This window comes from Rhinolophus sinicus, linkage group LG02, assembly GCF_036562045.2.
Source record: "Rhinolophus sinicus isolate RSC01 linkage group LG02, ASM3656204v1, whole genome shotgun sequence".
Taxonomy (NCBI): Eukaryota; Metazoa; Chordata; class Mammalia; order Chiroptera; family Rhinolophidae; genus Rhinolophus; species Rhinolophus sinicus.
The window spans coordinates 198,417,319-198,444,555 of NC_133752.1; the positions used below are offsets into that span (position 1 = coordinate 198,417,319).

Genomic DNA, 27,237 nt, shown 5'->3' on the forward strand with positions numbered 1-27,237 from the left:
GCAGCTGTTTCAGAAATGTCTGTTTAATTTTCCAAATCTGTTTGCTTGCCCGTTTACCTTAGAAAGGTGTCTCATGCCTCCCAGGCTCATATGAGAGCTGTTTGTTTTCCCAGTTCAAAAAATGACACCTTTTCCTTAAGTGGGCTGGAAGAGCCACAGGCAAAACCAGGACCTGGTGGGCGGCCGCAGCGGGTATGTGTCCCTCACTGTGGGCAGCTCCTCCCTCAGCGGTCACCCTGTGCGTGTGTCCTGAGAGCGCCCAGCTCCGGGCCTGGTCCTGCAGGTTTAACAACTGTGCCGAGCACACACCAGCCCAGGCTCCGTGCCAGCCTGCGGCCCAGACAAGGTCTCGGGAGGACCCACCCTGGCAAGCCGGGCTCCTGCTGTGGCCCCATCAGGGCCTGGGAAATGGCTCCTTGTCAGTACCCTGGGCATGACAGTTCCTCAGCTAACAAACTGTCACTGGGACGGCGGCGATGCAAGTCAATGCCCAGGAGTCCTGGGAGCTGCTGAAAAGGCACTGGAATTTATGTCAGTAAACCTGGAGTTGGCACTTCCTTCCCGATGATTAAAATGTGACATTGCCGCTGCTGGCCTTGAGGGGGCTGTGCTGTGCTGTGCCAGCGCTGGAGCCCTGGAGGGGACGGTGGGCTGGCCTCTGCCTCAGGAGGCGCCAGGCCGCTGACCTGCGCAGCGCGTGTCTCTGGCCAGCACCAGTCAGGACTGCGCACTGGCTGCAGCCCACATGCCCTCCGAGAGCTGCAGGCGCGGAGTGACCAGGAAGGACCAGGAAGGACCAGGAAGGACCAGGAGCCACCTGGCAGGGCTGGGCGAGGTCCTGGGCGCGGCCCCTGCATGGCCCCCGCCTCCTGGGTGCTCTCTTCTGGCCGTCACCATCATCCCAGCCTGCTCGCCCCAAGCTGCCAGACGCATATTCTTACAGCTCCTTCCCCTTTTTCTGTGTAAAAGAGCCTTGTTCAGTAAATGTAGGCATTTTCTACACTGCTGGTTTTCAAGTGTTCATCACATTTGAATTTCACCTTGACCCCGCCCCCTGCCCCTCCCCCTTCGTGTCAGTGCCCTGGGCTGAAGCAGGGACTGGGGTCAGTGCTGGCTGGGCTTCTGCCCTGGGAGAAAGGGCAGAGGTCAACTTTGGATGGAGGGACCACTTAGGACCCCAAGAAGGTCTAGAGATTTAATTTTGTAGCTGCTGATAATTTTAGAAATACAGCTCAATTCTTTAAAAAGAGCAGAATGTTCCATCACATTGTTGGAAAACGCCTCAGTATTGCTGTGTGGAGAAACGGGACTGACAGATCGGGTCTGTTCATGTTTTCAGTTGCACGTGTTATTCATTCATTCACTCACTCACTCCACTCACTCACTCAGGCTCTCGTTCGGCACCTAGTGTGTACCTGGGGCTGGAGAAACAAAGGTGACTTGGGCGCTGCACCCCAGAGCAGCTCACGTCCGAGGGGGCGGGCACAGACCCCCCACCCCCCACGCGGTAAAGCCCAGTACACGGTGATAAATGCTTTACTAGGGCTGTTTGTAGAACCAAGAGGAGGGAATTGCTGACCTTGGCTGTGTCAGAGGACACACCCTGGGTGGGTGGGTGGGGGGCCCAGCTGAAGACTGTGGCTGAGAGCCTGGAGCCCTGGCAGAGCAAGCTGGCTTTGTGCTGGGGCACTGGGGCCACCCGAGGACACATGGGGTGGGGAGGGGGCAGGAGTGAGGGCTGAGAAGGGAGGTTCATCCTAAGGCAGCCCAACTTTATTCTGTGGGCCAGTGTTTCTCAAACTGCATGTTTATGAGTTGACCTCCCCTCGTGATGTTAAGTGCCCCCGGGCTGACAGGCCAGGGACACAGGGAAAGGATGACCCCTTTGTGAAAAGCTTTGCCATTCGGTTCTGCTGAGTCTGCTGCCCGTGGAGGCTCCACCCAGCGCCTCGCAGGTGACAGCTCATGTGCCACTTTACCCGCCACTGGAGCAAGTGGCAGCTTGTTTTGATAGTGGAATTAAGTTTATTTAAAAAAAACAAATGCATCTGAGAAAACACAAGTTGATTAGAAGAAGCGTGTGATGGGAACTGCAGCGGCCCCCCACGTCCGGATCCCCCCAACCCTGTCCTAGGCGAACCTCTGTCATGGGGACCCTGTGTGAGGGGCTGGGCTCCTGTCTTCCTCTGGGGGCTGTTGGGTGCTGCTCCCTGGTGTAATTTGCCCCTTGAGGGTCCCAAGCACTGGTGTGTGGCTGGAGAGCTGATTTAACACAGATTCTCAGATCCCACCTGGAAGATTCTGACTGAGAACGTCGAGATGAGCCTCATAAGCTGTGTTTTCACAGCTGCCGAGATAAGGAAGATGCCAGCTCGGTGTGGGGGCCCTGAGGCCACTGTCAGCCTTGGCTGCACCTTCAGGCGCCCCCTCTCACCCCCTCGGCCTGGTGCTGAGGCCTGGGTTCCGCGACCCTCTCTCCCCTGTTCCCTCACCGAGTGCCCCAAGGCTGGGGGACAAACCTTCATCTGGGAGGGGTGCTTGGGAGACGGAGCTGGAAGGGCCCAGTGCAAAGAAGAAATTTCATTGAAATGTTAGGTTTTATCCAAAAAACTAGTGATGATTAATTGCCTTCATGCCATATGCATATTTGTTTCGGTTTTAGTGTCACAAGGATTTTAGATTCCTCAGGTTATCTGTCCTTATGCCCTAATGAACCCTGTTTGCTTCCAGCCGACTCTCGTCCTGACCCCAGCAGATTCCCTGACTCCAGCCCCTGGTCCCTGTGCTTTCACGGGGAGGACAAATGGGGCTTTGCTAACGCAGAAATGCAGGCTCCGTCATGTTTGCACGGGTGTGTGCCAGAGCCTGTCAGTAAAGCAGAGCGAAGCCCCCTCGCCTGGCACAGGAACCGCCCGTCCAGGGAGAGGAGCCCTGCCCACAGGAACTGAACACTGGGGGGAGCAGACACCAGGCGGAAGAGCCCCCGCTGCCGGGTCCCCCACCCCTGCCTGCTTCCTGGACCCGGCACCCTGAGCCCAGGCCTGGCCTGTGCTCACCTGGAGCCTTCGGTCCCGTCTGTCCCTGTGGAGGCAGCACGCACTGGGCGGGGCCTCTGGGGTCCCTGCACCTGGTCCCATCAGCCTCCTGCAGGGCAGTCACCCCTCCCTGGTAGCTGGCTCCCCGCAGGCTGCAGGGCCTCAGAGGTGAGCCTTTGGGCCCCACTGTGTGACTGGTCACTGTCTGGTGGGAAGTGACCTTGTGTTGCTCTCTATTCCACAGCATTGATGGGGCCTCATTGCCCAGTCATGTCTACCCCCACATCCGGCCTCCTGAGCTGGGGCTGCTCAGGTGTGTGAGCTCTGGTCAGCCAAGGATGGCCACCGCTTGGGGGTGGGTGACGTGGTGGCAGTGACAGGGAGAGCAGAGGCGATGCAGAAGTGGCTCCAGTTCTGGGGACCAGACCCACCCAGCGCGTGTCCGTGGTGTCCTGATTGCCTGGTCTCCGTGGGAATAGGCGCTCGGCCTTCCCAGTCTCATCTGCAGGACGCAGAGGGTGTCAGGGCAGGTCCCCCGCCCCCGCGAGTCCCCTTCGTTGTGCTCAGTGGTCAGGAAAGCCTTGTTTCTGCAGCACCGACGTTACCGGAACACGAGTCAAAACGAACCAGTAAACGACCCAGCACTAACTTCTCTTTCACACTTGTTTATTGGCCATTTCTAGAGCTTTCTTTGGGAGAACTGAAAAAAACGCGTGTACTTTTTTCAGGGTTACTTTTCAGGGCAGGCCACTGGGGAAGGTGAGCCCTGCAGAGGAGGAGGTGTCTCTGACTCAGGAGGTTGGAGAACAGCTGGGTGGAAGGAGGGCTTTAGTGACACTGGGCCACGATTGACAGAAGAGTGTGGGGAAGTCCCAGGCCCGTCGGCTCAGTTAGGCAGCACTTGCCCGCTTTGCGCAGCAGCACCGTACTGCCAGGCCCTTCAGGCTGGAGCGTCATGGGCAGCGCGCTGCAAAGGGGAGCGTGGTCACCGTGGTCACCAGAACCTTTGTTTCCTGGAGGGACACGTCAGGGTCCTCAGACGCGGCGCTTCATGGAGCAGCAAAGCCTTTCCGGCAGGTTGTTGACAGCCCAGCAGAGGGGTCTGGGCTGGCAACGCAGGGACCTACGCTATGTGCCTGCAGCCCGTGTGGAGGGGCAGGTGATTTCAAGGCTGGTCGTGTGCCCGGGAAGGGCAGCTTGTAAAGCCTCGTTCTACCCAGAGGCCCAGCCGTCTTCACGGTGCCTGGAACCTGGAATCCAGAGGCACCTGGCCCAGGGCTCAGGGCTGTGCCCCACTTGGCACTCTCTGGTTGGGTCCTGCAGGGAGCCGGTGGGCATTTGCCTGGGTGAGGTTGAAGTGGGTCACGTCGCGGGGAGCGGGAAGCTCATCCCCTGCCCTGTCTGGTGGGCCCGCCCTGCGCCCGAGATGGAGCCTCTGCCTGTGGGGCCCGACCGGTGCCTGTCAGGCCGGTGTCCTTGCGTGTAAGGCAGGTGTCCTGACCTTCCTGGGTGTGGATGTGGGCTTCCCCGGCGTGGTGCATACTCAGCACGCAGTGGCGTCATCACCACCAGCGTTTGTTTTCCTCCAGGACGAGTGAACTGTGAAGTTCTCTAGCAGAAATGACCTCTTTGCTCCTCGCAGGAGGTTGCTTGGGGTCCCTGGCGGTGGTTGTGGGTGGGCGCGGGGCCTCGGGCACAGCGGGGACCTGCACAGGGCTCTCCCTGACAGCCTCGGGCCTGTGTTTGTTTCCTCAGAGCAAGTCCACCGGCACCTGGAGCAGCATGAGGTGAAGTACCTCCAGTTTGCCTTCCGCTGGATGAACAACTTGCTGATGAGGGAGGTGCCCCTGCGCTGCACCATCCGCCTGTGGGACACCTACCAGGTGAGCGCCCTGCCCCTCCCCCCAGGGGCTGGCTGTGCTGGCCCCTCCCATCGGGGCCTGTCCTGTCCTCTGCACTCCCTCTGCTGGGGGCTGCGTGCTGCACTTGGTTTTTGCCTTCAAACCTTCCTCTCTGTTGAACTAAGGTCTTTGAAAAGTCAAATTCTGATGTTCTTGTCATCTGAACAGATGTAAAACAGGAAAAAGGAACTTTCTGTAATTCTGTTGTAGCTGAATGTCATCGCAGCCGTGTGGTGACAGCGCCCCTGGTGCTCACTAGCCATTTACATGTTGGCCGGGATCTAGGGGATGGCTGGGTGCTTGTCACTCTGGTGGGTGTCAGCCACATCTCCCAGAAACACATTCAGACTCACATGCTGGTTGTGTTTTGAGTTACTCGTAATAAAGATTTTCAAAAATTCACTGACAGATTCAGTGCAATGGGAAATTTTCTACTCTCCACCGATTTTGATGAAACTCATTTTTTCAGGAGATTGAGTTTTCTGGAACAAACCACCTTTGTTCCCTCGAGTGTCCCATTGCTTATTCTAGCACCTTTTCATTTTGTCAGCGATGTTTGCTGAAGCTGAGTCCACGCTGGGTGGTGGCATGCGGCCTTTCATTCCCACTCACGGGTGGCAGACACGATGGCCGGACTGGGCATCGAATCCCTGGGAGGCTGGAGTTCATTCAGCTCTGAGCGCAGGCTTTCTCCCGCGGTGGGCGTCACCTTCTGGGGCCTGGGGCACCGACAGCTGCCTGCGCAGAGGAGCTCCAGGGGCGGGCAGGCTTCCTGTGTTACTGCCAGGCATGGGATTGGGCTCCAGGATGGCCATCGAGATGGTGGTGGCAGGCAGGGGCCTTTGAGCAGGCTGGAAGGGTCTCAGGCCCCCCTCCCTCCATCGAAGGAGGCTTGGTCTGGACGATGTGTTCTTCCCGCGGGTCAGGGACTCTGGCTGCTGACCTGCAGGGCCTCCACGCCTGCTAGTTTCCATGAGTCACCTAGAACCATGACCCAAAGCTTTGTTCCTGATGCTGGCCCACGTGCCCTGGGCCCTGCGTGTGTGTCGTGGCGCTGAAGCCCTGTGTTTGACTTTGCTTTTCCTTCTTGCAGCTTGTCTGTTCTAGTGGTCCCACTACAGAAATTAGGACGAGTCAGTGCACTTTGGTTTTGCTTTCTAGGTTCTTTGGCGGCAACAGAATTTCTGGCCGCTAACATTCTTTGGGACATAAAGCCTTTCCTTGGGCCATTGGGTAAAGTGGCCGACAGCCTGTACCATTGACTAGGTCTCGGAAGCATCTCAGGAAGCGAAACTAATCTCCCTTAAATTGGGAACACTCGCCATTTGTGATGGGTTAGGCTGTTCTAGACCCTGGCCCCCTCATTAAGCAGAGTTCCTGGTCATTCTGTCCCCATTGTGGATAAATTAGATATTAAGTCAAATGCATTTCGGGGAGCTAGAAAACAGATCTGTGCGTCCACGGCCCTTCACCGGTTCGCTAAAACACCTAATACGTATTAAAATGTAAGTACAAGTGTGACACCTTTATTGAGTTAATTTTCCTGAAATTAAATTTTGTCATGAATTCACTCATTTGTACCATGGACTCATTCTTAAACTGATGTCCCCTGGTCATAAACCTTTTCATATCTTAAAAATTGGGGGTATTTTTATTTTATAGGCCCAAGTAACCATGAAATTGCATTGCATCTTTTGGCAATGAAAATACAGAGCAATCATAGGATGATGATTGGCGATTACTCTTCCCTAAACGGGTGTTTATTATCTGGGCCATTACAGGTTTCAGGAAGTCTTTAACCCCTTACAAGGCAGCTGAAAATTCTCTGGGACGTGTCAACAAAAGGGTGTATCAGTAGATAAGCACCTACCCCGTCCCAGACCCAAACTAGACAATGGCACGAGTGTGAAAAAAAGACATTAAAACACAATCAGAAATTGCTCCCCCAGCAGGGAGATGGCCCCGCTCCCTGGGCGCATGGCCTGAGCTGCACCGGAAGTGGTGTGGCCATGGGCTGCCCTGGGCGGAGCGGGCCATCCAGCACCCAGAGTCTCGGCCCTGGGGGCTGGTGGCCAGGCCTCCATAGGCCCCAGACACCAACTTTCCTTTCCCTCTGCAGCCCTGGACTGTGCAGGGACACACCCTGCCCTCTTCAGCTGGATCCGGGGCCTGCGTTTTGATGACCTCACATGAGAGGGAAGCCCCTGGGCTTGTTTCCCTGCTGGCTGGTCGGCAGCAGTAGAGCTGGGGCCATCATCCGTATGTCCCTGGTGTCCTGGTCAGCCCGGCATGCTCTCGTCTCATCGGCTTCCTCTTGGCCCCTGCTTCTCCCGTAACCCTGACATGCCCGATCTGTGTCCCTAAGCCGGCGAGTAGGCTTCACTTTCAAGTGGGTGAGTGCAGGCTTGAGGGTGACAGGAAGATCCAATGGTGTTTCCAGTCTGACGGCTGTTGGGCCGGGTTGCAGCAGGGATAGTCAGTTCCTCTTTCTGGCTCCGAGAAAGCTGTCCCAGTGCTGGCAACCGTTTGGCCCTGGGGGGCCCTTGGCGTCCGTGCTGGGGCTGGGTTCCTGGCGGCTTGCTGGCCGCAGACCTCTGGCCTCTCCTCCCACGTTGGAGGGGAGGACGGCAGAGGGCCATTGGCCTACGGCTGAGCAGTTTCCTTTGGGAGCCGTTTGCTGGCGATCAGGGCGCGTTGCGCGGAAGGTCCAGCAGCCCCTCAGCCTCCCCGAATGTGCGGTGCCTTCCTCCTACAGAGTCCTCCGTGGTTCCTCCAGGCGCGTCCCATGGCCTGGCCTGAAACGAGACAACAGAGGTCACACGTGTGTCCTTGTCAGGAGTTGTTTGGAGGAAGCAGGTCTGAGCATCAGTGCCCTGCCCTGGAGAACGTGTGAGGATGGTTCTGTGACTGTAGGTGTGTGCCCTCTTCCTGGTGGGGTGGCCTCCACAGTGGTGCCACCTCAGGGTTCAACGTCACTGCGGACAGAAGGGCTGGAGACTGATGGGCGTGTGTTCTCTTGTTCTTTATTTGAATTCAGAAATAAATCCATTACATTGAAGGTCAGGAATGGGGGAGTGCAACAAGAGCCATATTAGCTGCCACCTGGGAGGTGGGCCAGCTGTCAGTCACCACCGCAGGGCAGGCCGGGCGCGCAGGCCGGGCCCTGGGTGCTCCGGTGGGGCATGGTGCCGGGTCGGTGCCTTCCTGGCCTCTGCTCACCGGCGTTGTTCCCCACCTCCACGCAAACGTTTCTTCCACAAATCCATGTTTGGTGCCCAGTGTGCACCAGGCACTGTGCCGGGCCTTGGGGAGACACAAGAAGCTGGACGGGCCCCTCATGTTCCAGTGGAGAGATGACGGACGTGTAAAGAAACGACCTGAGGCAAATGAAAGGCTCAGTGTTGGCAGTAGAGATGCTGTGAGGAAAACGAGTCGGCGCCAGGAGCTGCTTATGAGTGGAGAAGAAGCGAAAATGGCATTTTAGAATTAGTCATGCAGGATGGACAGGAGAGGGAACATTCTAGAGTCCAAGAGGGAGCTGAACTGCTTTTGCAGTCCTCCTGGTGCTGAAGAAACTGAGGTAGTGACAGTGGCAGGGCGTGAACACGCAAACTCTCATGAAGGGATGGAGGATGCTGGAGTTAACATTTGTGATGCAGAGGTCAGAGGTAGGAGGTCGGAGGTCGGGAGATGGCCTCTTCCTGGAGGTTTGAGCTGGGACCTAGGAGAACGGAGGGAGGGAGCTTGAAGTCCAAGATCAAAGTGTCCACAAAGCTGGGTCCTGGTGAGGACTCTCTTTCTGGCTCGTAGACGGCCGCCTTCTCACTGTGTCCTCATGTGGCCTGTCCTCTGTGCTCACATGGAGAGATCCCCGGAGTCTCCCCACTCTTACAGGGACAGCAGTGCTGTGGCATCAGGACCCCACCTTAGGACCTGCTTACCCCACCCTTAGAGGCCCCTTCTCCAAATACGGTCCCTTTGGGGGTTAGGGCTTCAACCTATGAATTTGGGGGGAACATGGTTCAGTCATAACAGGTGCCCTTTGGGGGGTGTCTGGAGCAGCTTGGGCTCACCTGTGTCGTGTGACCTGTGACCAGATGCCGTCTCCCTGTTGGAATCACACTGTGGAGCTGCAGGCCTGGAGGCTGCGACCCAGCCAGTCACCCCACCGTGTGCTGGGACCGTCCCTGCATGGCCTTTGTGGGTGGAAGTGTGAGCTTGTGGCAGGAAGTCAGCTGGGCCTTGCTTTGGAGGAGCTCTGACTCCAGGGGCCCTGCCTGGCTGATGGCACCAGGGGTGCTGCAGTTGGTACATTTGATACCTCACCTGCCCCGCGCTCCACGCCCCACGCCCTCTCCTCACTCAGAGCTGCTCCGGGCCAGGGAGCCCTGCAGTATTGTGGCCTCAGTGGCACCTGCCATCTTGGAATTCATGCACATTCTCTGGAAAAATGGCCACAGTGAGGCTTCTGTCTCATCTCCACATCACAGACCCAGGGCCGTGCCCTGGCTTAGGGCTCATGGGGTTCTGCTGTCCGAAGCCCAGAGCCTGCTCCCCAGCCTGTCCCTGCAGCCCCCAGAGTCCTGGGAGAGCACAGATGTGAGTGACGGCCACACTGCCTCCCCACGTGCCTGGTTGCACTTTAGCTCCAGAGGCCTGGGCACTGGTGCCTGCAGGGCCCATAGACCCCACAGCCTGTTACCCACAGGTCCTGGGACAGTAGCCGCCTTTCTGTCTGCTCGGCCTCCTCCCGAGAGGATGGAAGTGGGTGTGCCTTGTGCCCTGGACAAGGGTCCCTGGCCTCCCAGGTGCTCGCTGGGGTGGGCTCTGGTGCTGCAGAGCCTGGGTCCTGCTGCTCTGTTCCCCTCTGAGTGGGACGTCCACTGGGGGACCTTGCTGGGAAGGAGACGGGCCTGAGGGGTTACATGCAGATTTCCTGAAAGGCAGGAGACCGAAGCGTTCAGTTTTATTAAATGACATGAGACTGTCAGCCAGCTCAAGGCTGCTTAGCTACTTGGGGTCTGTTGTGGTTCCAGATGAGGTTTAAGTTTGTTTTTCTCATTCTGTGAAAATGCCCCTGGAATTTTGATAGGACTGCAGTGAACCTGAAGATTACTTTGGGTAGTTTGGATGTTTTCGCAGTATAAATTCTTCGAATTTGCAAACGCGGAATATCGTGTAATTTGTTTGTATCTTCTTCAGTTTCTCTCATCTGTGTTTTGTAGTTTTCAGTACACAGATCTTTCACCTCCTGGGTTAAATTTATTCCTAAGTATTTTATTATTTTTGCTGCTATTGTAAATGGGGTTGTTTTCTTAACTTTTTTTTATGACGGTTCGTTGTTAGTGTGTAAAATGCAACTGATTTTTGAATATTGATTTTTTTTTTATCCTGCAACTCTGAATTTATTTACCCAAAGTAAATGAAATTATGATCTCATGGAGGTACCTGCACCCTCGTGTTCACGGTGGCATTATTTACAAAAACCAAGATGTGGAAATAACCTGTGTCCGTCAGTGGATGACTGGATACATGAACCGGCCCACGTGGCCCAGGGCTGTGAATGGGTGTGGCTCTCTGGGAAGGGGCCGGGGGCCTGTGTGCAAGTGAGGGCCTGCGGACTCCATACATTGCCCACGCCTGGTGATTTTCTTTCAAGGAAAGGAAGAATTTCCTTCCCCCCGTGAGTATTGCAAGATGCCTTCATTTGGCTGAAGGCATTTATCAAATCCCTTCCTGGTGGGATCCAAAGGCCACTTGAATTCTGATTAAGACACTTCCACTGCCTGTATCCCAAAGGGCATCTGTTGTTACCACTGTTACAGGGCGGGCTGTCAATCACAGGACAGGAAGTGTGGAGCCCGGTCCCCTCCGCTTTGGATCACCTCCTCCTCAGGCAGGGCCCCCGCACGCGAGGCTCCAAGCACACTGCTGTTGGCAAGGCCTCTGGCCCCAGGCTCCTGGCACACGCCCTGGGAGGGACGTGGCATGAGGGCCGTCAGCCTGGAGGGCATTTTATCCCGGTAAATTTCCAGTCAAACTGACCCAGGGGCCACAAGGAAAGGACTTGCTGGGACATTTCACGGAGGCCCCAGTGGACACTCCTCTACGACCTTTCGGAGTTGTAGGAACTGAATTTGCGTCCCAGTTCAGCGCTGCCCGTGGGGCCGTGGGCACGTCCCCTCTCGGGCTTGCCTGCGGGATTGCTGTGGGAGTCAGTGATGTGTTTTCAGCACAGGCGTTGGCAGCGTCTCCTGGAAAGGGCCCGGCAGTCAGTGTTTCAGGCCCGTGGGCCACAGGGGCCGTGTGCTGCCCTGCTGTTGTGGCCCAGGGGCACGCAGGGTGGCTGTGTGCCAGCAAGACTTTCCCTACAGAGAGGGCCACTGGGGGCCATACTGGGCACTTCCGTGCTCTGGCACGGGAAGTACCGGGCACACAGTGGGCACTAGATAAGGTCGTGTTTCTTCTGTAGCCCTGGTGTTTTGTAAACCGTGGAGCTGCACGCATCCTGGTGTTATCGCCAGGTGCCCATGGGGACCAGGACCACGCAGCTTGTGGGCCAGGAGGGCGTCGTGGAGGGGTGGCCCTGAGGAGATCTGCTCTCTGTGATGGAAGCTTCCGGGAGTGCTGCTCCGCGAACACTTCAAGCCCTGGTCAACACGGGACAGAAGGGGGTGTGGGGAGCAGGAGGAGGGCCACTGTGAACGGGCCGGGGACAGGGTGGCAGTGACCGTGCAGGGTGTGCTAGAAAGGCCTGGGTTCTGCAGCGCTGCACTGAGACACGGCCGTGGCCCGGTCAGAAGCAGGCTGTGGAGACGACACGAAAGGGCTGGATTTGCAATAACCAGGCACCACTGACGTCGTAACCTGATGCCAAGGACGTCTTCCGTCTGTGAAATCTGGTGGAAAAGAAAATATGTACGTTTCCAGGCTTTATGTCCACCTTGGATTTTGAGGTGGAGTCAGAGGTGCCTGCTAAAGAAGGAAAGGTGGGTTTGGGTGTGGTGGATGCTTCTGGAAGGGCCAGAATGACACCTGCTGCCTGGGCCACGCCCTCCTGTGGCCACGCCTCGAGTACGCGCTGGAGATGCAGCTGACTTGCAACAAGTGGAGTGTGGCGGAAGTGACGGGCTCTCACCGCTCCCGCTGTGACTTCCGTCTCGCTGGCTGTGGCCCTGACTCTCTGAGGGAAGCTGCTGCCACGTTGTGAGCTGCGCCGTGGGCCCTTCCATGTCTCTGGCATCCGCCAGTGAGGACCCGAGGCCACCATGAGCCACATGAGCGAGCTTGGGAACAGGTCCCCCCTTTGAGTCTTGAGATACCTGCAGCCCGGCTGACCCCTGGACTCCGTACAGCCTGGAGAGACCCTGACCCACAGAAGTGGTGAGGTAAGGAATCGTACGCCGCTACGCTGTGTGTGACTGTTATACAACAGGAGGTAATTAACACACCAGACTTGGGTGTCAGTAGATGGTTTAGGTGGCACTTACTGAGTTGGGCAAGACTGGGCAGGAGAAAGTGGAGAGAGGGAGTGGAAAGGAGGCATTCTGTCAGGCCTCTTGTGTTTGCAATGCCTGTTGGAGCTGGGGGGGCGGTGGGCCAAGGGCAGCTGGGCCAGGACTGGAGCTCGCTCTGGGACAGTCGGGGCAGGTGGCCGGTGGTGGCTGTCAGCCGAAAGGACAAAAGTAAGAAGAAGGAAGCAGCTGGAGGAGGTCCTGGTGAGGCCACCCCCACCTGCCCCACTGCTCGGGCAGGACCTTGTCTGGGAGCCAGCCCCTCCCATAGGTGAGAGGGCAGCCCGTGGACAGCCTGCGGCCCACAGGGCGCACGTGGGCCACTTGTGGGTGAGCACTTCCTGAGGTCGGCCCAGGCCCAAGAACAGATGACGTCTGAGGACACGGTGACCTTGGCCCTTTGCTGTTCCTCAGTCACAGAACAAATGGGGGTGTGCTCCCTCTGTGCTCCCGCAGACCAGCGAGGGGCCAGGAGTGGGAGGCCTGGCCTTGTCCCCAGGGCAGCGGGTTATTCCGTGTCTGACACAGTCTCGACCTGTGCCCCCGGTTACAGAGACCTCCTTACCAGACAGAGGCACAAGGCAGAGCAGGCATTCATGATGGTGGCTGCCAGGCCTGAGGAGGGATGGGGCCAGTGGGGTCACAGTGCACCCCGAGACACATCCCTGTACCCCTGCCCTGCCCACGTCTGTCCCCACCCCATCCCCCACAGCACCCACGCATGCACAGGCACGGTGCCTGGAGCAGCTGTGTCCCTGCCCGTCTCCTGGGCCTATGAACACCCTGAGCGGCGGGACGTTCGTAGTGCCTGGCAGTGCTGGCGACCTGCTGCAGTACCTGGCAGTGCCCGGTGGCACTCTGCCCCTTACTAAGTGTGCCCTGCATTCAGAGACTCTTCTAAGGTCTGGCACCACCCAGTAACTACCTTCCCTTCCCTTTTATGTGCTCTGGAAGAAAGGGAGAAAGTACGAGTTCACTTCAAACTGCTTTCAGGAGCTCGGCCTGGGGCGTCACAAGTGTGCGGAGTCGTTCCCAGGTTTCCAGGCATATTTCCAGTGACCTTTTGCTAGTGCCCACGAGGGGAAGATGGATCTGCCTGGGCCCCTGGCATGATCATGCCAGTTCTGGGGGACCAGGCTTTGTCCTGGGCCAGCCAGGGGCCTCCTGTCCCTGTGTGAGGACTGAGACTTCCGAAGCTTAACGTCCCCACTCTGGCAGACTTTCTTGTACTTAATTGCTGAGCTCACAGAGGCCAGTAAAAGAAGCACAGGCCTTGAGCGTGGGCGCTGGGCCTGGATAAACCCTAGACCCCGAGCCCACTTCCTGCCGGCCTCCTCTACCTCCGCTTACTTTCTGAAATATTCTATTCATTCACCATGAGAGAGTTGCAGAATCTTTAGAGAAAAGAAAGCCCCTCTCTCGGACATCACTGTCCCAGCATAAGTCACCGCCATCCAGCCAGTAGTGTCTCTTCTCGCCTTTGTCTCAGTCACCCACGCACTGGAGGCGGGTGGTGAATTGCTCTGCGGGATCCTTTATGTCGATTGTGATGGGCGGTGTGTGGCAGCGGTGTTTTGCTGTACCCTTGTCATCATGAGGCACGTTAATTGACATTATTTTTCTTAATTGCACTTAGCCACAGGTGGTAACACCGGGATTCTGTCTTCATTGCCATGGGTACTGTTGAATTGCGACAAGTTTCCCACGTGTGTGTAACTGGTCGCGCGACATTTTACGACACCCTTGTACTTTGTGCAGGTTCTTGGTGGGACATTTTTAAACGCTAGGGGATGAGTTACGCGGAGCCACTGTTGTTGCCTGAGTTCGTCTGGAACCCCAGTGTGACCTGCAGGGTTCTGGGCGCTGAGCAGCCTCTGCAGACGCCATGTGGCTTTTGCTTCTGGAGGTCACAGTCTGTCCAGAGTACAGAGGAGCCCCAAGAGACAGTTACTAGGGGCAGTGTGCTGGGGGAGGGGCTCAGGGAGGGCTTTGGGGCAGGGGTGGGGGTTGGGGGGCAGCGAGTGGGTTTGCCGGGGCTTCCCGTTAGAGCAGCTGATGGGATGGGAGCAGCCACCCTCCGCCTCACTTCTCTCCGTCCCCGGCACACCCCTGGAGTCACAAGGCCGCCTGTGTGACCCTGGCATGGCTCCGTGGTCCAGGCCAGCCCCCAGATGTCCCCCCTACGCCGAGTGTCCCCAGCCGCATTATTTATACCCCAGAGGTCGGCCTCGTAGCATCTGCTGTGTCCTTTGGCGATGCGGCCAAGAGCCTCTCAGAGGCGGCGGGCGGCTCATTGCTATTCCGCTGGCGCGGCCCCACTTCCTTGGCCGGCCTGTGGAAGCCGCATTCGTCTCCCCTCGCTCTGTGATAACAGAATCAAGGCTCTTTGCCTCTCATTGAAGTCAAGTAGCGGGGCCAGCGGGCCGGCACCTGCCCAGGTTACAGATGAGGCCCTGCTCTCTTCTCAGGTGGGCGGCTGGGCTGAGCGGTGCACAGGCGGCAGGTGTGGGGAGGGGCTGCCGCTTTCCTGGTCCCCTGAAGTCACACTCTGCCGTCACTACCTTTGTAAGAGGGCAAACGGGACGCGCTGTGTGGTTGTGGGCGCCCTTGGGGTCGGCACCGCGTCTCTTTGGAGGCAGCTCTTCTCCTCGAAGCTCAGGCCTCGGAGTGGCCCTGGGTGGCAGTCCCATAAGCTTTGCTGCCGCTGTGAAGGGATTCTGACTCGGACATCTGGGTCCTGCAGGTGTCAGCTGCTGCTGCTCCTGTGCTCTGTCTCCAGCCCCAGGAGGAGGTGGCCCGCCCACTTGTTTCAGGCACTGTGTGGGCTGTGGTGTGCAGGACACTCCTAGTCACACGGAAGGACGTGGCGTCCCCAGGGCCTCCTGTCTGTGGCCTGCCGGGGGCGGTGGGTTTACTCTCATCTCCTTGAAGGAGAGTTCAAGATAAGGTGGGTGCTTTTCCTCAGAGTGATTTTCAGATGTGAGTGTCTTCCTTTCGGTTGATGAACGTGCCCCAGTGCACGGGACCTGTCTGGTCCCATGTTGAGCCCCCCTCACTGCCAGGCATTGCCTGGCCCCGCGGAGCCTGGGAAGCCTGTGTCCTGCGGCCCCGGGAGCAGCCCTTGAGTGGCACGGGGCAGGTCATCTGCATAGTGCTCAGGAACCCCTTCCAGAGGCGCCGTCTGCTCCGTCAGTTAACAAAGCAAGCAGCTCCACACAAAGAAATATCTAAATATGCATTAAGTCCAAATTATTAAAAAGTATTGCAAGTTTTTATTTCCTGCGTATTCAAAAATGGGAATACATATGCAAATGTAATTTAATCAGCCCGTTCTAACCTTTCTGTATTCAGCTGCTAAGTGGTTTGGTGGCAGGCTTCCTTCTGGGGCTAGGGGCCACTGGGGGCACAGTCCCCCCATGTGACCTCAGTGCCAGGCTTTGTTCCACCACTGAGACGAGTTTCTAATTGTTCAGCTTGTCTGCTTGTGCCTTTCCCAGGCCGCTGTATGAATCCTCACTGTTCAGCTGTGTTAGTCGTTTGTCAGAGGCACGTGGTGCAGATGTGCCGGGGGGCTTACCTTTTCCAGACCTGGGCTGAGGGCCCGACTCATCCGGCTGGCCCTGGGTGTCTGTGGCCCTGCCTGAGCCGCGGGTCCTCGAGGGGTGTAAGAGGGGTGGTGGTGCCCCATGCAGTGTGACTCACGAGCCTTGCGTGTCTACCTTAGGAGGTGGTGTGGGCCAGCGGCCAGCTCGCAGCCACCCTGCCCAGGTCTGTGGGTTCCCCTCTCTGGTCCTCAGATGCCGCGACTCTAAGAGAGCGCTCATCGCAGGGCTGGCAACGTTCCCCGTCAGTGTTTCCCGCTGACGCTGGGGCCTGCATTCTGTCCCCTGACCTCCTGCTAGTCTGCTTCGAGAACCTTCCGCGTGCTGTACCTGGAACCCACTCCCGGCCAGGTAGGCACTTGGACTCGTGCAGCATCCCTGCCTGCTGCCCACAAGAGGGTGGCCTGCACTAGGCTGACAAAGCCTCCGGAATGCTCCTGGAAAGCTTGGGGACATGTAGCACGGGCCCAGCCAGGTCCCTGGAGACCTGAGAGTGAACGTGAGACCTCATCTGACAGATGGAGAGAAGCCAGCCTGCAGGGTTACTCGGCCTATGTGACGAGTCTCCTTGGGACCCTGGAAATAGAGGGGAGCACAGTGTCAGGGAAAAGCCTGGGTTCCCTTCTGGTCAAGCCTGAGGAGGCAGAGGACAGGACCAGCTGTTACTTGTGGTGCTTGTTTCCTAGAGCCCAGGGCCAAGTGCCACAAACGGGGGTGGGGGGGGGGGTAGGGCTTGAACCCGCCGACCTTTCTTCTCTCGCAGTCCTGGAGGCCAGAGGTCTGAAATCAAGGTGTCAGCAGGGCTGGTTCCTGCTGGAGGCCAAGGGAAGATCTGTCCCTGCCTCTCCGAGCTTCCGGTGTCACCACAGTCCCTGGTGATCTTTGACTCGTAGACAGCACGCCAGTGCCTGCCTCTGTTGTCACCTAGCGTTCCGCCTTTACATCTGTAGAGACCCTGCTTCCCACTAAGGTCACGTTCACAGGCCCCCTGCGGTTAGGATTGAAGTTACCATGGGCGGGAGCATGTGGGTTGCACTGGACCAGGGCAGCCGCTGGCACCTGGGGTCTCGTTAGCATCAGCCTGGTTGGCATGTAGAACAGGCCGGCGCTGCCGCTGGGTCCCCGGGCAGCTGTGCGGCAGGGCACGGTCCTGCTGCTCTGTGGGCAGCTGTGCCCGCGGAGGCCACGTGTGCTTCAGGAAACACGGGGTCGGGCCACTGATGTCCCTGCTGAGTGTCTGCACAGATTGAGCTGTTTGGCTCAATGTGGTTAATGTCAGGAAGGATTAAATGGTTCCGTCTGATCCATTTCACCTGGTGGCATTTTGTTTTAAGTACAGAAATGGTAGTTTGTTTTCAGGAAAAACATTTCCTTTTCTTATTGCTGTGAATGCACTGTCATTTATAAACCACTGTGGCTTGGGGGGCAGCCTGGGCCTGGGTGGGGCAGAGCTGGGCCCCTTGCTGCTGTCACTGTCCCCAAAACATGGAATCCTGGGAGCATCTGGGGATTCACACCCTCTGAGAAGTAGTTACGACGAGGGCCTTTTGTCTTTCGATAAACTCAGGGTCTCTGGTGCGTTACGGTGTCAAGAATGAGCTGCTTTTAATTAAATTTCACAAAGAATAAATGTTAACTCTAGAAGTGTCTTTAATTTCTTCTCTGCAGCTGACAATGTCTTTTGAGAAATGTACTGTACACTTTAATCTCCGTCATTATGAAGAAGCGATTTCTGGAGGATGTATCCGTGTTTTCTTAAATGAGAGGAATCGCGATGATAAAGTGGGATTGTTTTTGAGTCTGTTTTTGGCTCCTCACTAGCAATAGTGAAAAGTTAAAGCGTTCCAGCCCCATCTTCTAAGTTGTGTCTGCACAGATGTGGTTTCTGCCCAGGTGATGGCCTTCTCTACAGAGCAGGTGACCTCAGACCTGCACAGGGGCTTCTGTCCCCAGGCTGGGCTCACCTGGACCTGCAGGGGGTGGGGAGTGGGGTGGGAGGGGTGCGAAATGAATGCTGTGAAGGTTTCTTTTGATGGCTGTGGTTCTCCGGGAGACTTAGCAAGACTGTAAGTTGGAACTGATTGAGTGGATGGCAGGGGAGACCCGAGGGGTCATAGCCTCAGATTTTCCCTCTAGTTTTCTAGATTTAGGGGCCGAGAGGTTAAAGGTCTTTCAGTCCCGAGCTTTTCTGGATCCCTAACTCCAGCTGAGCAGATGGAAGGGGAAAATGCCCACGCTGCTCTGCCCGACGCCCTCTCCCTGCTTGGAACCCAGGCCGTCTGGTGCCCAGTCGTGTCCTCTTGTTCCTCGAAGCCGCTGGGTTTGAGTGTTTCGTTTTGCCCTCAGCGAACGTCTTCACGTCCTGAGGCGAGGAGACTCCTGGAGTCCTGCTCACTCTCTCAATCCTGCCCACACGTCCTCGGCAAGCCCACTGTCTGGTGTGGGATGGTGGGTGGCCCCGTTTTGGACCCGGAGTTGGAGGACCTTGGATGCATCCCAGGGACCATGCCCAGGGGACAGCTGGACGCAGGCCGCTGCCATGGGAGGTGTGGGACATGCAATGGGGACTTGGAGTGAGCCTCAGAAATGTGCTGACAGGTAGGAAAGGTGATGGGCTCCATGAGGAAGGGCTGCCGCTGTGACATGCCTCCGCTTTGGGAACTAAATAAGCCCGGTGTGCATGTAAAGCACAGGCCCCTTCTCAAAGAATTGGTGGTTTTGTTGAAAAGAGAAAACACCCCAAATGCATGAAAACAACCGCCAGGCCCCCTCGCTGTCAGTGCAGGAAAGTGTGATGCCACTGAATCCCCGAGTGGACAGGCAGCAGAGGGGACCTGCGCTCCCTGGGTGTGGTTCCTTGGCGTGCCACGGGTGCTGGGACATGCAGGGACACCTTGGGAGATCATGCAGGGGCCAAGCCAAGTCGGGGACGTTGGGGATGCTGACCTGCTGCTCCCCCAAAGCCCCACCGTGTGATGGCGCAGCTCAGCAGAAGGGAAACGCAGTAAGGTGGCCCCATCCTTCTGTCACGTTCCTTTGGGGAGGAACGCCCTGCCATGCCTGCTGCACAGGAAGGCTGGGAAGTGCTGGCCAGCCCTGCGCCTGGCTGCTAGGCATTGCCGGGAAGGGAGGAGTACATTGTGGCAGAACGAGATGCATCCCCGTCACAGCACATGCAATTGGCACACAGAATCTCAGAGGGCCGAGCTCGCCTGGGCAGCTGGCTTCTCTGCAGCTCACCCACCGGTGACTCTTGCATGGACAGGTGTCCCTTTGGGTGGGGAGGAAACCCCAGGGCCCTGGGTAGCACTTGACCTCAGCATCCCTGCTGTGACCCCGCCTATTCCTTCATCTGCTTGTTTTTGCCCAGGTTTAATGCTTGTATTTGGATAGGAAATTGCAAAGCCTTGTTCAGGTTTTCTGACTTGGGGCCGCACTATTAATGAACAGTAGTGATTCCTCCAGGTCGTCTGTGGACCCGGTTTGCCTGGCCGGGTGCCAGGCCTTCTGAAGAACCCATCCTCACTGCTCAGTCTCTTCTAGGACGTTAGCGGCAGCAGAAGACCTGGGCACGTGAATCCTAGTGCCGGTCTGTTCAGCTTTGTTTTCAGTGAATAAGTCCTGCCTCGTTGTTTGTTCGCCCAGTAATGAAGAGGGGAAGGGACGGGCAGAGATGGGCATTGACACAAAGGGCGGACGGGTGTTCCTGCCCCTCCGACCGGCTTCCCTGTGTGTGTGCTCAGTGAACTCTGAACGCAGCGCCCCGGGAGCCAGTTGTGCTCTGACGCAGGGCCTCAGAGGGGCCGGGCCCTCAGCAGCTTGGGCCCAGGCTGTCATTCGAGCCCAGGGTGAAGGGGGGAGGTTTGCGCGTCCTCAGGGATCAGGCCAGAACAGGCCCAGGTGCTGGGGCTGGAGCCAGAGCCCGGGAAGGGACCACGGCCGTTCATTCAGTAACTTGGAAGAAGTAGGTTAAGACCCCACACGCCCAGCGAGCTTTGCTCAGCACTTGTCCGACGAGGAGCCCTCGTAACGCTCCTGTGGGTCTGCGCACACGGAGCGGCGACTGCCAGCCTCGCCGCCCTGCTGCACCCGTCCACCTGTCCATCTTTCTGGCCACCCATTTCCGTGTGATGCTTTCAGCGCCTGTTTGCGTGTTTGGACCAGACCTGCTGCTCCAGGACGGACGTTGAAAGACAATGAGAACTGTCTCCTGTTGAGCGGGCGGCAGAGTCGGTGCCCCTTGAGCAGTCATGAGGACATGTTGGGGAGGGACAGCCGGTGCGCGTGTGTGTGTGTCTGCTGCCCAGGACACAGGCAGGCTCTGGTGTCCTGGCTGGTTTTCTCGGGAAGCCAGCAGTGGGGCATCTCCTGGGCAAGGTCTGGGTGCCCGGCTGCCCGTTCCGCAGGACACCTGCGGTGTGGCATCACCGTCTCAAACTAGGCTGGTGTCGGGTCGGCGGCCCCTCCGCGCCGCCCATCATTGGGGAGAGGAGCGGCCACCCCAGTACCCTTCCTCCCCCTCTGTCAGCATCACTGGGGTAGAGCAGCCGTCCCTGCGCTGGACGCTGGGCAGTCAGGAGGCCAGCTCACCTGGGACGTATGTTTCTCCCTCTGCCGCCTGCACACCTGAGCAGGACACCATACTGCACCCTGCAGCTTCCCCTCCATACCGAGTGTCCACCATTCAGGGGGTCTTTCCTGGGTATTTAAATGCCTGTCAGGTCTGTCAAACCCTGGGGCCAGGAGCTCCAGTGTCTGCTCTATTCATGGGTCGTGTTCACAGTAAAATGTGATAATTGATGAGTATCTGTGGAAATGGATATGATTGTGTTTTCTTTAACGAGCTAACAATTTCATGCCGAAATCTCAGCAGTGCTATTGTTTAGAATAAAAGGAGACATGCAAATGAGGCCAGGGCTCAGACTGTGGCAGGAACAATGCTGCAGCCTCTTCATTGGACCCATTAATTAATTCTCCATCAGCCAGTTTCCCTGGGAATGAACTGGAAAAATAATTAAAATGATACATGAGGTAAGGAGTTTAGAAATTCAAAAGGTGAAGGCAAGAATTAGTTTAATACATAATTAGACATATTATTTGTGACTACATTTTTTTAAACGTAGTTCACTGAGGCAATGGGGTCCTATTTTTAGTCTCAGATAGCTAATAAATATCATTTGGGGCTGTTTTTCAACTCATAAAGGCTCATAAATTTTCTTAATGATATTAAGTGGCTAATTATATTGTACATTGTTAAAATAACTCTTCTGGCAAAATCTAATAATACAACAAAAGTTGCAAAAGCAAGTTTTTAAAGGAGCTAATTTGGCTAAATTACCAAGTGAAATTTTGGGAGTTTATACTAATTGAAAGAGTTCCAGCATAGATTCTACAGGTTGACATTATTTTTGTTGCCAGTTTGATTCAGAAGATGACCCTCGGCACCGACCTGCTGTTGATGTAAGCGCCCCCCCCACTAACGCCCCCCGCGCTGCGTTCATGGTCCCCGGCAGGTGACTCTGGCTGCTCCTTTCCGCTCTCCTGCCCCAGTATCAGGCTCCATCGTCTTCGTGGGCACGGACACGTTTGAATCCCACGGCCCAAATTGGTGAGCTTTGTCCCCCTGTGTGAGAGCCCCCCTTTGGAGGAAGCAGAGTCTCCCCAACTGTCCCAGAGCTGGTCGCCTGTGACTCCCCATTATTTAGAATTATACACTGGAGATGGCCCAGCACTTCCATTTCGGGGAGTCTTGGGGTGTAAATATTTCTGGAGGTTATTGGTTTTAAATTTGAACTTCATACTTAGGGTTTGTTTTTGTTTTTAATGGGTTCCCTAAAACTTATTTTAGAAATCAGTCTCCTGAACTATTGGAGACGTGGATAAAAGCCATGATATCAATAATAATGAAAACCCACTTAATGAAGAGCCCACACGAGCCAGTTACTGTCGTAGACACTTAGCGCACGTCAGCTTGTGTGGCCGTCGCCACTCCAGGAGTAGGCCCTGCCTCCAGCTTGCGCTCTGCGGCTCCGTGAACGGATGAAGGGACACTCAGTCAGGAAGCTGGGGACATGGGTCAGCCCTCAGCACCCTGGGCTTCCCACTGGGTCCCGCTGAGTCCACATGTTGCTTTTGTGTGGCCCGCGGTTGGTGTCCCTGTTGGTCCTTAGCTGCCTTTTGGTGGCAGCACAACCCCCCCGCCCCCCCAACCTGAGGCGCTCTCGGTCTTCCCAGGCCCGCCCTGCTGGGGTGTCGGCTGCCCCCATTTCTAATCTTTGCTTTTATAGCCTGACTTGAAATGGGGACCCCTTAGCTCAGGGTCAGGGGACAAGGCCCCACCCTGCCCTTTCCATGCTTTCCTCTGAATGGAACTCTGCCCATCAGCCACCCTGGAAAGTCGTGCTCCTGCTCCAAGGCTGTGGTTTGTGGAAGTTCTGGGAGAGGAGAAGGAGCCGGCACGTCCACTAAATAAACAGCGTCATTTCCTGTGGGACTTTCTGAGCCTAGGGAGGTGTATGACACAGACACCCATCCTTCTGTTCTGGGAGGGGAGGGGCTTTGTCACTGTGCATCCTGCTGGCCACCCCCCCCGAAACCACTGCCTTGGATTGTAAATGATGCACTGGGCTGCGTGCTGGGAGCAGCCCTGTGTTCCCTTGGGCTTTAAGAGTATTATTGTCTAAAATGTACCTGTCAGCGTGGGTCCAGGGCGCTGGTTTTCACCATTAGCCCTTTGAGTGTGCGCAGAAATGTATTCATGGGGAGGGCCCACCGAGGCTGAGGGATGGTGGGGCGCCCGTGGAGGGCTCAGCAAGGCAAGGGATGGTGGGGCACCCGCGGAGGGCCCAGTGAGGCAGAGGGATGGTGGGGCGCCTTCCGAGCTTTGCTGGAATTAGCAGGTTTGAAGAGAGGCTGCCCTCCTGGGCAGGGGACGGAGGCTGCCCGGCCACACACAGGTCCCCAGCCGAGGCCCAGGCCTCTGCCTCCTTCACCGCTCGCCAGCATGAGGCAAGCGTGTGACTCTGAAAAGAAGCCCGTTGGGCTTTCATGATGGCACGTGTGGCTTTCAGCACTGCATCACCGTGTCCCACATTGGCTGGAAGTGGCATGCCAAGTCACATCAGCAGAGTGGCCTTTTCACCGTGTTTCAGATGGGGGCCCCCACTTCTCTGCACCTGCAGCACTTCACTGGACCCCATGAGCGCTCGGGCTGCAAGCGCTGGGCCTGTAGGCCCCCCTGGGCAGGGGCTCCCTGACCCGCCTCTGGGCCTGGCACTGGGCAGGTCCTGGCAGGCTGGCATGTGCCAAGGGCTGCACTGGTAGATGACAGGTGCCTGGCAGCCCGACCTGAACTATCTGGTGTCCTGTAGGGAGCGCTCAGGAACACCTGCCAGGCCTTGTTTGGGGGGTGACAGTGTGGCCCTGTCCTCCAAGCATCGCGGCCATGCCTCTTGGCCATACATGTCGTGGTCTGCCCAGTAAGCTGGGGCCAGTGGGGAGCTGTCCCCCGGGTGTAGACCCGCCCCCCACTCCAGCTTGAAGGACAGGTGGCTCCTAGCCAGGAAGAGAGCTTTCTGGCCCCGGGATCAGATTTGAATGTAAAATGAAAGTTGTGCATTTATTAAAGTCTTTCTTTTGGGACTGGAATAGGCAATAGATTTTCTATCCCTCTCAATTCTCTCTTAAAATTTAATGCTGCCATAAAAATGATGGATAACAAATTATTCCAGGAAAAATGATAACTGAAAGACTCCTCTAACTGTTGAAGGGGAAGCAGAGACTGGGCAAAGAAACACACGTGACCCCGAAAACTCGCACGGAAATAGGGAACCTGTGCTCTGGGAAACCACAAGCTCATGTGTCCTCCCAGGCTGTAGGAGACAGCACCGAGGTATTGCAGTACCCAGGCTGTGCTGTGGTGCGGGCACCTTGGTTAGCGCAGGAACATGGCGCCTTCCTGGGCTTCACTGTGCAGCCTTCCGTTCGAGGTCGCTGCAGACCCAGCAAGGAAGCGGAAAACCTCCCCCAGAATCGGTGTCGGGAGGGTCCATGTGACACGGGCATCTCCTTCTTGCATCTTCCCACGGAGCTCCATCCACCTCGTTCTGAGCCGTGTGAGGCTGTCGTCAGAACCGCCCGTGGCTGGGCCTCGGACCACCCCAGCTGGACACAGTGACCGTGGCAGGAAGGACACCTGACAGCCAGACCCCAGGCCGGCGAGAGGGAGGAAGGATGTGTACAGATGAGACCTGGCACTCATCCCACAGCAGCCCGAGGCCCGTGGTGCAGGGCCACGCGCCCCTTATTCCTGGGGGGCTGTGGGGACTCCTGCCCTGGTGGGTCTGTAAGAAACGTCCAGTAAAAAGGAACGGATTCAGGTTTGACATCCTGACTGTCGTTTTCAGTCCAGAGCAGTAGAGGCGATGGTGCTGGTCCCTGTCCCTGCAGGGATCCCGCCAGGCTGCGGCTTCCGTGCAGCTGATGTGGTGGCTCAGTGACATGGCCCCGACTGGCCCTGCTGGTCTCACTTGTCTTCCTGGGGTGTGTCGCCTCCTCTACTGTTTCCCCCAAATAAAGACCCAGCTGGACAATCAGCTCTAATGCATCTTTTGGAGCAAAAATTAATGTAAGACCCAGTCTTATTTTACTGTAATATAAGACCAGGTCTTATATAAGATAATATAATATGATATAATACCAGATCTTATGTTAATTTTTGCTCCAAAAGACGCATTAGAGCTGATTGTCCGGCTAGGTCTTATTTTCGGGGAAACAGGGTATTAAGAGAACTTAGGAGAAGGGACTGGCCAGTGTCAGCAGTTTCCGGTTGGAAATGTCACCATGACAACTTAGGAGGTGCTGGAAGCTGGTACTTTGTTAATTCTGAGTCTTAACCCTTCCCAGGCAACTTGGAAACCTTTTCTCTGGAGAGAGAGAGGCTCATCTCTCATTGTTCCTAAGCTACGTCCACTCGAGTGAGTAATTTCCTTTTTTGTATAGGTTTAGAAAAACAGATGCACACAATCTGTCTAATACCTGTTCTTTACGCATTTAATGGGATCTCCTTGCCGTGCTCTGTGAGAGCCGGCTTCTCGGACGAGGCAGGGCCCTGTAAATGGTGCCTCCTCAGTGCTGCTTTCCTGTGGGGCCCCCGGGGCACAGAAGCTGCATGCCACCAGGCAGCTGTCCCACTTCCTTTCTGCCCGATGGCCTCCGCTGGCACTTGTGCTGCCCGTCAGATAAAGCCCGGAGCCTCCGGCTGGCTGTCGGGTCCTTGCCACCCAGCCATGCTGTGCCTTGCAGCCTCTGTGAGCACCTACCCCGAAGACCCAGGCCAGTGGGTGGGAGCTCAGAGGCCAGGAGGCCACAGTCCCTGCCGCCCTAGAGCTCACGGCCTCCTGGGGAAATCAGACTGAACAGAGAGCCTACAATCCAGAGCCCCAGTGCTAACCTGTGGGACTCAGATCCCAGGTCACTTCCTGTGTGGGTGGGGGGCGGCCTCCTGGCCAGCTGAGCATTAAATATGCATACCACAAACCCCTCAGAGTTAACACCCAGTAATGCTGATGGGCTACCAGACACAGACTTGTATGGGCAGGAAAGCTTGTAGGAAAGCAGAGTTGTCACCAGGCCCAAGTGAAAATGGGTGGGAGGGGCAGGGGGGCAGCCTCGGGTTTGAACACACACGTGGGACACTGTGCTCCTCAGAGGTGGGGTTTGTGGGGCTAGGCTCTGAAGTGAAGCCAGGCCACTGCAGAGCTGCTCCCTTAGGTGCAGCGTGAACAGAAGGAAAAACCCACTTGCTAGCCTGGGCGACGGCTGGCTGAGCTCTCAGCTGGGGCTGCGGAGGGAATTTTTTCCCTCTTACCTTTTTACCCAGAGACACGTTTAGCATTCCAGTGGGTGAGAAAGGCACAGTCTTGGGAAGCTGCAAACTGAGCAGTTAACATAAAAGATGTTAAACGCTGTTGACGGCACTGCACCCAGCACAACTATAACTGCAGATTTTAATTCTTCTGTCCCGGCAATTGAGAAAAGCAATGCACCAAAACCCAGTATGGGGAGCTGTATGTAACATCATCGTCAAGCAGCTGCTCGGTCTCACTGACAGTCCAGCAATGAGAGGCCAGCAGCTTTGTCTTCATGTGCACAGCCACCAGTACTCTAGGTGGTTGGTGTATTTCCTGGGCCACAAAACAAGCCTGAAAATGGAAAAAGATGGAAATAATGCAGAGTGTATTTATCTCACCATAATAGAATGCAGTTAGAAATCAATAAGAATGATGCTTAGACAAGTTTTTGAAAATCTCCAAGTTTTGGAACATTAAGCAGCACACCTCTCAAGAAACTTTGAGTCAAAGGGAAAGCAGGACCTACTTTGCACTGCACGAGTAATGAGAAGTGACCTGTGTGAATGTGTGGGATGCAGCTAAAGCAGTGCTTGGATAATCTTGTAAGTGTGTCTATCAGAAAAGAAGAAAGATTTCAGATCAATAACTTCAGAAGCTACAAAAAGAAGAGGAAATTATTCCCCAAGGAAGTAGAAGGAAGGAATTGGGAAAAAATCAGTGAGACAGAAAATGATCATTGAAATAGAAAATGGGCAAACAAGGTAGATGAAACAGACAGATTTGTTGAAGGATACAAATGATCAAACTTTGCACAAAAAGAAATAAGAAGCTGGAAAAGCCCTGTATCCATCAAGTAAATGGCACTTGTAATTAAGAACCTTCCTACAGAGACACCTGGGAAGCCCAGATGACTGTACGGGTGACATCTCACACGTCTAAGGAAGACGTGACAACAGTCTTACGCAGGTTCTTTCCGAGCGTCAAGGACACTTCTCAGCAGTTTTCATTAGTCAGCGTAACTGAAAAACCAGAATGAGACAAGGACACTATAAGGAAAAAAAAAGATAAACCAATATCTCTCACGAATAAAGATGCAAAGTCCTTGAGAAAGCATTCACAAATTGAATGAAGTAATATATAAAAATGCCAGTACGTCATGACTAAGTGGCATTTATCCCAAGCGTGCAAGGTTGGTTTGACGTTCATTACATAATCGATCACGTTAACAGAAGAAGAGAGAAAACTGTACGATCGTGTTAAAAGATGCAGACAGAACTCAAAAGCCACTCATGAAAAGAACTCTCATTAAACTAGAAACAGAGGGACGCGTCCTC

The 27,237-nt window shown here is 55.9% G+C and overlaps 1 protein-coding gene across 1 annotated transcript in view; it reads left to right on the forward strand.

The window, feature by feature from the left end:
- TBC1D22A (TBC1 domain family member 22A) overlaps positions 1-27,237 on the forward strand; it is a 272,552-nt gene that overhangs the window by 185,911 nt on the left and 59,404 nt on the right. The window contains exon 11 of the mRNA XM_074326597.1: positions 4,791-4,918. Within this exon, the coding sequence (XP_074182698.1) occupies positions 4,791-4,918 (128 nt within the window). The remainder of the gene's footprint in view (positions 1-4,790; positions 4,919-27,237) is intronic.